This window comes from Dipodomys spectabilis, unplaced genomic scaffold (assembly GCF_019054845.1).
Source record: "Dipodomys spectabilis isolate Male_0828 unplaced genomic scaffold, ASM1905484v1 ptg000230l, whole genome shotgun sequence".
In the NCBI taxonomy this organism is placed as follows: Eukaryota; Metazoa; Chordata; class Mammalia; order Rodentia; family Heteromyidae; genus Dipodomys; species Dipodomys spectabilis.
Window position 1 is genome coordinate 4059107 of NW_024870907.1, and position 10730 is coordinate 4069836.

Below are 10730 nucleotides of genomic sequence, written 5' to 3' on the forward strand. Positions count from 1 at the left end.
ATGCTCTAACGCAACAGAAGCACACAGCCTCACTAGTCACCGGAAGCGAAGTGTATTCCTGGCAGTCAACCTGGAATTCTGCCTGACATCACACCCTTAGATTTTTCTGGAAGCTCATTGCCCAGGGGCCAGGAAAGGCCGTGGGGCCCCATATCCTGGACTTCTGCCCATCTCAGCTGTGGCTGAGAGGCCTCTGTGGCAGCCTTGAAGTCCTGGGTGAATGGGGGTGGTGCCAGGAGCGTGTGCTCCGTCAGGAAGGAGACAAAGGCCACAAGGCAGAGGCAGGGGCCAGCCAGGTGCTACCAGTGGAGGCAACCCCGCCTGGCTGTTCTTTTCCCTTTTTCCTGGACTGGTCTCCAACCACCATCTCATTTCTCCCTCTAAGCGGCTGGGGTTATAACCCCTACCATCGGCCCTCCCTCTTCTCTCACCAGGGTTCCTCAGGATGGGCTTGACCTTCACCCTGAACTTGCCCACTCAGCACAGGGCTCCACAAGCTAGGAGAGTAGACAGGAGAGCAAATGAACCAGGCTGCAGTACCAGTGCCAGCCTGGAAAATCCCCAGTGTTGACTGCTGGGCTCAACCTTGGGCTCAGGGTTGCTGCCCGTGGGTTGGGGGTGGGTTGAAGGAAGGGCCCTAGCAGGCTACGGCCTGATACGGCGGGAGGGAAAGCAAGCAGGAGGTCGGGGGAAGTTGTTCTCTCGGGATCCCTGAGTGTTGGTTCAGGGGAGGCTGTGGAGCCAGAAGCCCTCACCCAGCCTTCCCGAGGGGAAGGGGGTGTCCTTCCCAGGACCTCCTTGGTCTTCAGGAGCCAGGCAGCAGGGCTCCCGGAGTCACGGCAGCCTCACTTTCAAGATGGCTGTTTAGGTAGGGGCGGCATCAGGGCTGGGCACACCCAAGGCAACGTATTTGGAACACTGGCTCAGGAACTGCCAAGCAGGGGGTATCTGGGGTGGAGGTCAAGGGAACAGCCCTTCTCCATGGGTTGGGCCCATGTCCACACCTGGACTAGGCTGATGGGTCCCACCCTGCCTTTTGACCCTCACCTGCCACACCAGAGCTCAGCTACAAGACAACTCTCAGCCCTGCTTTCTGCACATACTGCCTGGAAGCCCTTCTGCGCCACCCAGCCCTGCACCAGGGCAGCACAGGACACTACTCACAGTGGCACCGGACCAGGCCTCTAAGTGCCGAGGCCAGAGGGCCTTGGGGCTGCTCCTGAGGGCCCAGACTGCCCTGGGCCTCTGGATGCGGATGGGCAGCAACCAGGGCCACCAGCCATGCGCAGAGCCCTCTGGCTGGAGAATGCCAGAAGTCAGCCAGAATAGATGGCCTGGTTATAAGGCCAGGCCCCACCACCCCCTCCCCTCCCACATTGGGTAGGTGCTTCACAGATGTGGGAAGGTTACCAGTGCAATAAACACAGAACACTCATTACGTACAAAAGAAGAAGTGTAATTGAAATGCTTGTATAAAAAATATGATCTTCAGACATCTCACACTTTTGAACTGAAAGAACCCCACCCCGGTGCCTAATCACACCGGGTCAAACACAGCTGCTAAAATAAATTAAGGGCTTGAGACTCTGTCCCACCCAGCTTCCAGAGCCAGCAAGCAGACTGTACAGGTCAATAATTTAAAACAGACCCCAGTGCAGTGCCCAGGGTGGCAACCACCCACTCCCCTTCAATTAAGTCACTGTACAAGTTCTTCCTCCCAGATGGTGGAAGCAGGGCGGGGTACCAACCCTACAGCCAGCCACCCCCAGGGGCCTGGAGAAGACCCCCGTTCAGAGGAAGTAACCTCGGCAAATAAATTAAGCAATAAATAGCCCCCAGCAGGACAGGGGTGCCCTGCGGGGTGGGGGGTCACATCATAAATAACAGACGCAGACGCTGGTACAGACACAGATCGAGTGCGCAGGGAGGCAGGCGGGCAGCTCGGCCCGGCTGTTGCATTGCTTGTGCATGGACAGCCCAGACGAACACCATGAGACTGGAGGGTGGTGGGTGGGCGAGCTCTGGGCCTGACAGGAAGGCCGCCCCAGGTCCCGGCAGCGGGGTGGGAGAGGTCTCCGGTTCAAGTATCCACCCAGGGCAGGCAGGACCTCGCTTCACCCGGAGCGGTCTTTGGACAGAAGAGCTCAAGGAAACCCAGTCCCATGGAGCAGCGTTCAAAAAGGCACTCAAAGCTAAGGAGACAGGCCCGGTGCCAAGGGCAAAGGTCACCATGGGTCAAAGATCACTGCTTCTGCAGGAGGCATCCCAAGTCAGGGGGAGTCGGGCCCCTCTCACAAGCTCTCACTGCTGGATGTGGTGCTAGCCCCATCATCAGCGTCCAGGGCGCAGAGCCGGAGGTCACAGCTCTGAAAGACACTTCCTTCCGCCCCCAGCATCCAGGGGTGGGCAGCAATCTGGTCCAGTGAGGGCCTCTCGGAGGGCCGCAGGGAAAGACACCATTCAATGAGCTGCTGGCACTCTGTGGGAAGGGACGGGTGGGTCAGGAAAGAAGGGAGAGATCTCGGTGCCCGGCCCCGAGCCCAGCCACAGGCGCACCTGGGGAGAGCCGCCTTCGGAAGAGCAGGCGGCCCCGCAGGATCTCCTCGTCCTGCTCAAAGGGGACGTCTCCGCAGACCATGTCATACAGCAAGACCCCCAGGGACCACACGGTGGCCGAGCGCCCGTGGTAGCGGTGGTAGCGGATCCACTCCGGGGGGCTGTATACTCTGGTGCCTGGGGGTGCGGGGATGGAGGCGGCTCAGGACACGGGCGCGGGGCGCTCCGGCTCTTCCCCTCCTAGCCTGCCCAGCCTCCACCCTGGGAAAAACCCAGGGCTGCGGCAGGAGCAGGAGCGGGTGGGGCCTGAGGTGGTGGCAGCGCGCAGGCCTGGTGGCGGCCCTCCCCCGCGGCGGGAGGAGTGGAAGAGTGAACCTCAGCTCTGGTTTCACAACAAACAGAAGCGAGGTCGTCACAGGCCCTGGTCCCGCCCCGTGCGCAGTGCGCACCGCACCGAGGAGGGAAGGGGAGGAGGGAAGGAGGGGGCGGGAGGAGCGGGGAGCCCCGGCTTCCCCGCTCCGCAATGCGGGGATTTCTGCTGCGGCGCCCCCGCGTTGCGCACGCACGCACGCAGGGAAGGCCCGCCCGGAAAGGGAGGGGCGCGGCGCCCCGCGTCACGCGCACACGCCAGCCCCGCGGGTTCCCCCGCGCCGCGGCCGCCCTCCCCGCGGCTCACCGTCGAAGTCGGTGTAGACCGTGTCCTTGAGCAGCGCGCCCGAGCCGAAGTCAATGAGCTTGAGCTCGCCGGCGCGCAGGTCCACCAGCAGGTTCTCGTCCTTGATGTCGCGGTGCACCACGCCACAGCCGTGGCAGTGGCGCACGGCCGCCAGCACCTGCGCGAAGAAGCGGCGCGCCAGGGGCTCGTCCAGGGCGCCGCGCTCCGTGATGAAGTCGAAGAGGTCCTGCGCGGGCTCGGGCCGCTCCAGCACCAGCAGGAAGCCGTCGGGTCGCTCGAACCAGTCCAGCAGGCGGATGACGCCGCGCGCGCCGCCCGCCGCGCCCACCCTGCGCAGCAGCACCACCTCCAGGGGCACGGCCGCGCCGCCCTGGGGACGCGGAGGGCGGCGGGGCGGCGGTCAGTACGGGGCCGCCCGCCATCCCGGCCCCCCCTCGTCCAGCAATGCCGGCACACCTCCCCCCCCCCCCCCCGCGGGTCCCGCGATCCCGGCCTCCCCGTCCTCTCCCCCCCGCAGGTCCCGCGATCCGGGCCTCCCGCCTCTCCCCCGCTGGTCCCGCGATCCCGGCCTCCCCGTCCTCACCCTCCCCCCGCCGGTCCCGCGATCCCGGCCTCCGTCCCCCCGACTTACGAGGGTGCCCCACTCCGTCACCCGCTCCTTCACCACGTGTTTCACCGCCACCTGCGGGGAAGCGGGCGGTCAGGCCGTCGTCCCAGCGACGCCCTGGCGCCGCGCTAGAGCCCAGGTCCCCGGCCGCCCGACTCACCGGGAGCCCGTCGGCGACGCGGCTGCCCGCGTAGACCGTGCCGAAGCCGCCGCTGCCCAGGACGGCGCCCACCTGGTACAGCTTCTCGAAGCTCTCCTTGTCCGCCTTGGCTGCGGGCACAGGAGGGCGGGTTGGCACCGCGCGCCGGGACCGCCCCCCCGCCCCGGCCCGCCGCGGGGTCGGCCCCGGAGGAGGCCCGCGCCGCCCGCCCGCGTACCCGGCTGCAGGATCTTCACCGGAAGGTGGTCCACGCCGCCCGGCCCGCAGAGGTGCGCCAGGGAGCCGAACTTGGAGAGCAGCATCGCGGGCGGCCTCGCGCCGGGCGCCGCCTCTCGCCCGGCCGGCGCGGACGCGGGAGGGCGGCCTCCCGGGGCGCGGACAACGCGGCGGGCCGGGCGGGACCGAGGCCGGCGCTCAGCGAGGCGGCCGCGCGGCGCAGGAGCCCGGTGACCGCCCGGAACCGCGGACAGACGCAGCAGGCCGAGCGGCTCAGACGCCCCGGCCGACTCGCCCCGGGGTTTTGGGCCGCGGTGGCCCGGATCCCTCCGCGGAGGCGGGACCACGAGGGGCTCCGCCCCCCGCCCCGCCCTGGAGCGCGCCGCGGCTCGGAGCCAGCCAGTGAGACGCGGGTAACCCCCTCCTTTCCTGGCGCTGCCTGTCGGGGCGGCGGGAGCCGCGCGGAGGCGGAGGCGGCTACGCGCCGGGACTAGCTCTCCGTAGTAGAGTCGCGGAGGCGCACGGTGCGCTGCTGCCTCGCCGCGCGCTCGCTCGCCCAGCGCAGGCGCAGCTTGGGGGCGGGCGCGAGGCGGGGCGCGCGGGTGGGGCCGCGTGGGTGGGGCCGCGTGAGCCAATAGGAGCCGAGGTTTTGAAAGGACACGGAGGAATTAGAGCACAGCCAATGGGGAGGCAGGGGCGTGGTCACACTTCGGGCTCCGCCCCAGGCGGTGCGGAGGAAGGTCACCGCGGGGCGCGGCGGCGGCGGCGGCGGCGGCGGCGGCGGCGGCGGCGGCGGCGGCGGCGGCGGCGGCGGCGGCGGCGGCGGCGGCGGCGGCGGCGGCGGCGGCGGCGGCGGCGGCGGGCGCGTGCGTGCGTCCCTTTCCCCGCACCCCAGCGGGCGACTTGCGTGCCTCCGACCGCGAGGTGCGGGGTCCCGAGGAGAGCCGGAAGTCGGTGGGGACGCCTCCGCCGCCGGGCCGGCGTTGACATCGTGCGTTGCGTCACCGGCGGCCCCGCGCCCCAGCGCGCACGTGGCCTGGCGGGGGACGCGGCGCCCCTGAGCCCCGGCCCGGCCGGCCTCTGCTCCGCACCGCCTCTCGCGGAGCCGCAGCCGCTGGGCTCCCGATCACCGCCCCTCCCTGGCACCTTTGCTTCGGCGCTGGGCCCGCCCCTGCGCCCCGGGTCCACCTGACCAGGTCCTGACCAGGGCCTGTGCTCCCAGACTCACCGCGCCATGGGCTGACCCACCTCAGGGCGGTGGCCCGGGCAGCTGGGGACACGGACTCCAGTGGCCGCCAGCCCCCGCGCAGCCCTGAAGTGGGCTGATGTCAGGTACACACACGTGCGCTCACACGTGTACACACGCAGGTACACACGCGCATCCGGGTTTGAGTGTCTAGGCTGATGTGCCTGGCCTACTGGGGTGATTGCACCCACACCGGCCTCAGAGTCTGGCTTCCCACCCTTCAGTGTCCACTGGTGTCACTGCCTGCCATTCCGGGGCCTGCTCGGAACCCTTGCCCCAGCCCTCCCCCTGGGCCCTGAGCCCAGGCCTCCTGTGGGCCTGGCCTTCATTCTGTAGCTGGGCACCTGTCTGAAAGAGCCTTCTCCTCCCAGCTCAGATCCTCCCTCCCCAGGCCCTGGGGAACCCAGGCATCACCCGGAGGGAGCAGGGGTTGGCCCGGGGGGGGGGGGGGGGGGGGGGGGGGGCCTTGCTGTGAGGTGGCCATTCCCAGGTATCAGCTTGGCCAATGGAGGCTCTGATGGGTCCCCTCAGCGCCCTCCTCACCGCAGGGTTGCCCGGCCAAATTTCAAGGCCTGAGGGCTTCAGGCCTTTCTACCCATCCCTCCCACGGTCCCTGGTCCCTGGTCCCTGCGAGGGACCCCCCTCTCCACCTGTTTGTGGGTTTGTTATTTTCAGTTTCTGGAAGGCCCATCTGCTGGGCCTGAGAAATTGTTCTGAGCCTTATGAGTAGTCCCAGCCCACATTAGCAGCAAGAGGGCTCTCCTAAGGCTAGGAGAAGCAGGGAGAGGGGGCTGGGCCAGGGTCTGACTGTAGAGACCCAGCACACACATCCACATATGCGCACACACACACCTGCTGAGAGGGGCTTTAGGGCAGTGGGGGCCTCACCTCCCTCTCACAGCAGGGGAGCAAGGTAGATCCTTCAGAAAGTCTGCACCCGTCCCTCACCCAGCTCTCACAGTTAACCCTGCGTGCAGTGAACTGGATGTGAAGCTATCCTGACCAGGTGTCCCTGTCTGCCTGGGGAGGGCTGTGCTGTAGCTGGGGAGGCCCTGTCCAGGCTAGCCTCCCTGAGTTAGGCAGAGCTGGACAGACAGGGCTGGGTCTCAGTCTCCCTCCCTCACAAACCTGCTTACACACTGTGACCCTGCTCAGAACGGCTTGCAAACACACTTGTACACATGCATCGAATCACACCCGCCTGAGACATCCCCAGGGAGCTAGGGGAAGGGGAGGGTAGGGCCACCACCCAACCCCAGCCATGCCCACCTGCTCCCCTCCTCTCAGCCTATCTTGGGTCCTCTCTCTGTCCCTGGTAACCTTGTCCACTGCCAGCACCCATGCCACTTCAATCAGCTTCTGTCCAGACGGCCCTAGGTGTCCCACAGGTCTGCTTGACTCTGTCCTGGTCATCTTTAATGCTTCCTCCAAACAGGCCATGCCTGGGATCTCCTCACCCCCACGAGGCCTGTGGCTCTGTCCAAGCCCTGCACCTTCTCCCTGCTAGCCCACCATCTTCTCTTGGCCTCATCCTGGAGTCGGGCTTTTCAGCCATAGGGGCAGTCCCAGCAGTGGACAGTCCACTTGTGCCCCAACCACTCTAACCGTAAGTCCACTACAGAAGGGACTGGCTATGGCTGGGTTGGCCCTTTGCCAACCCTTGTGCCCAGCTGGACAGTCACCAGATGGACACAGCTGGAGCCAGTACCTGCTGCCATTCATGGTCTCTGTTCAGACCCTGACCCCTGGCCCTGGGCTATGCCAGTCCAGTGTTGCCCTGAGCCTGGCCCTGGCCAGTTGGTTCAGTGTCCTGCCTACCCCTAGAGCCAGTCTGCCCGGGGCCACAGCTAGGGGTCAGCTGGAAAGTGCGCCCAGCACAGGAGACGCCCTTCCCCTCCTTCCCCGAGCTGCTGGGTGCGGCCTCTCACCCATGGGGAGCAGAGCCAGCCAGGATTTTGCAATGTTTCACCAGAGGTGTCCCAGAGTCGAAGGGTTCAGTGTTGACCTGGACACCAGCCTGGGCGAACTCTGGCCCAGCCCCTGCGGCAGAGGCTGACGGATACCATCTCCCCACACAGGGGCCCTGACCGGTCCCCAGGCCTCCACCCAGGCCTGCCCCGTGCTCCCCGGCCTTGGCATAGTCCCCTGCTACTGCCGAGGATGGTTTACCTGAGCTGTTCACGGGCTGGGCCCACACCTGGGCAAGGCCACCAGGCCTCAGCAGAAAAGACCCTGAAAAAGCAGAGAGGATTCCAAGCTGTGTCCAGACTTAAGCTAGACTGTGCGTGGACCGGATTGCAAATTCCCATGGTCGCGCAAACAGCTGCAGCTTCCTTGCCTCGTGGACCTCGGAGGCAGGGGAAGGTGAGCAAGGAGAGGCAGGTGTCCTTGCTGTCCCTACACCAGGGCCAGCTGGGCCGGGACTACTGCGGCAGCCAGCTGGGTGGAGGGTGCCCCTCACCCCGCACTCTGGCTCCACACGGCTCATCATGCCAGCCCCACGCCTCCATGCCTGACCCGGTCCCCTCTGAAGACGGTCTTCGATCCCCAGGCTGGGCTTCCACTGCACACAGGCCAGGGCCTCACTGCTTCTGTCCCACCTCCAACGCCAGGGCTCTGGCCCCTCCCAGCCTCAGCCCCCACATTGTGGCGGGGTGGAGCCTCTGGAGGTCAGGAGTTACCTGTGAACAGGGGTCATGGAGGCAGCAGGGGCACAGGCTCAGAACTTCATCCATATACTCCCAGCGCTCCCTGGGGTGAGCTGGCCTGGGGTGAAGACCAACATGACCAAGCAGCCCAGGTGGGCATGAAGGGAGATGGGGAGAATTCTCCTGTGTGCATGGTCCCCTCACTGCGGGGGGCAGGGGAGGTGCTTCCAGCGAGCTCACTCCTGGTCTCTTCTAGTGGAGTAGGGACGAGGATTTGGGGATCTCGCTTTGAGCACGATCGTGGCCTGGAGATGTCCCTTCACATGCACTTCCTGCATACCTTCTGTGTGCAGCATACTCCTGCACTGCACATCTGCCTAGAGATACTGCGTGCGTGCGTGCGTGCATGTGTGTGTGTGTGTGTGCAGGGAGAACAGGGACCTTCTCAGGACTGGGGACTTCAGGGGAAAGACAAATATATGGGTGGCAGCTAGCCCTGCCAAGCCCTCACACAGGAGTGCGGCTGCCAGAACATGAGCTGTGTCCAAGAACAGGTCAGGCTTAGACAGAAACAGGGCAGAGCAGATGACAGGCTTCGGGTCAGGCCTGATCTAGCCCCTCCCTGACAGCCCTGAACGGCTCCCACACAGCTTGAGGCTGACAAACTTGAGCACCTAGTCCTTGTGGCCCTTCTTTCACGGCTCAGAAATGTTCCTGGGGAGAGAGGTGCAGGTCCCTCACGCCCAGGCATGTTGGGGGGGGCGCCGGTCAGTGCTTCCGAGGAAGAAGTGACCCCGAGTCCTGCCTATTGAGAAAGGATTAGAAGGGACCCAGCACGTGTTTGTGCCTCTCTGTGTCAGAGGTGCCTGCGGGCGCAGGAGGCTGCAGGAGCCCGCCCTTGCCCCTCACGCCTCGGGTCTGCTGGGAGCCGGCCAGACCCTCAGGTAGGGGCTGACACTGGGTGGCCAGTGTGGACATGGAGCTGGGCCGGCTCCATGGGCCAGTCCACAAAGTGGACACTCTCCTTAGGCTGGACACGGTGCTCGGTGGTCTCCTGGTCAGCTCTCCCCCTGCCCTGCCTTCCAGAACACTCTGGGGACCCAAATGGGAGCTGAGCAGAGCTCCAGGGCTCCCAGCCCAAGGAGGCCTTTGGCCTGGAGATGTCTCAGCCCAAGGAGGCCCTCGGCCTGGCGACGTCCCAGCCCAAGGCCTGCTGACCAAGTGTGCTGGTGTGGGGGAGGGGTGGCCTGGCCTTCAGCCCTAGCCTAGCCCTCAGTTTTCTTGGGCCCTTTGGAGTCTGTGTCCTGTGCGCTGGGGGAGGGGCTGGGAGGCCTGAGCGGCTAAGGGAGCAGAGTCCAGGCCAGCAGAGGCTCGGGAGAGCCCTTCCCTGTGCCCGTCTTTGGCCCCAGGCAGTGAGGTGGCTTGGGCGGGGCACCCGGTGGAGAAGCAGCTGGGCTCTGTGCCAGCCGCAGGTGACTTCCCTGTTCCTGGGAAGTGTCAGGTGGGGCCCACTGGGCCCGCACATGGGCTGTGCAGCCTTGGAGGGGGGCTGCCCTAGCTCCTGGCCAGCTTGCCCTGAGCACCCGCTGCTGCCCATGCGACCTTCTCCCAAAGCAGGAGCTGCAGGAACTTCCTGGAGGAGGCACTGCACCTGAGCTCCGGGGACGGACACCTCAAAGTGCCACAATGGCTTGCCATCCGGGGCAGAGCCTGGCGAGCACTCTCTCTGAGTGCACACCTGTGCCAGGCCCGGGGCACGAGCTTGGCCGTGTGCCTTTGCGGCTGGTTGGTCTGTTGGCGTCTTCATCTTGGGTGGCCAAGGGCTGGACACTTGGGTCCTCCCGCTGTCCGGATGGGGTGCCCACACTGCCCACCTCACCCCTGCCCCACCAGGCCCCTCACCAGCACCTACTGCTGCTCCAGACCCGGGCCTCACCCAGGGATGGTCTGAGGCCCGGCAGGCCTAAAACCAGGTCTTCGGGACCTGGGAGGGTTGAGAAGCTAGGCCGCAGGCAGACGTGTTGTCGGGGGTGGGGGAGCAGAGCGGGTGGCCTGCCAAGCCCAAGGCAGTGGGGCGGGTGCCATGTGCATGCCTCCGGTCCAGCCCAATGGCTGCCCCATCCCTAGCTCCAGCCAATCAGGAATGGGCAGTGCTGGAAGGAAGGAGGGAAAGGGCTTCCGGGGGCCAGGTGCTGGCTGCCCCTGCGCCCCCAGGGGTACCAGGTGATGAGGAAGAGGTGCCCCAGTCTGAACGGGGTGCCCAGAGGACACAGGCCCACTTTCTGCCAGAGCAAGTCACCTGAGCAGGTGGTGCTGGGCCTCATGTCTCCCTGACCACCAGCAGGGCCCGCGAGGACCCCCAGACCAAGGGGTCACGCCCCACCCAGGCCTCTGCCCAGAGGGGTGGGAGGTGGACTCGGGCCCCACACCCTCTCTCTCCTCATCTACACCCGCTGGTTTAATGGCTGGGAAGGGCGGGAGCTGCTGACTCGTGGTTTCTGGGACGCTGCTGCTCCGTTTTGGGGTTTCGACCGGGCCCTGGTGTCCCTCCCAGGCCGGCGGGTCAGTGGCTCTGAGGCCAGGGCATGGGCTGCCCTGGAGCCCGGCCAGGCAGGAGAAGG

The 10730-nt window shown here is 66.1% G+C and overlaps 1 protein-coding gene across 1 annotated transcript; it reads right to left on the reverse strand.

Moving 5' to 3' along the window:
* Positions 1-1435: 1435 nt before the first annotated feature.
* Pim3 (Pim-3 proto-oncogene, serine/threonine kinase) lies at positions 1436-5205 on the reverse strand. The gene is given in 9 exon segments (XM_042697924.1): positions 1436-2479; positions 2557-2733; positions 3233-3602; positions 3864-3914; positions 4000-4109; positions 4217-4411; positions 4414-4459; positions 4461-4786; positions 5106-5205. Coding segments are annotated over 9 exon segments (1563 nt in total). The 3' UTR covers positions 1436-2291.
* Between the last annotated feature and the right edge of the window lie 5525 nt (positions 5206-10730).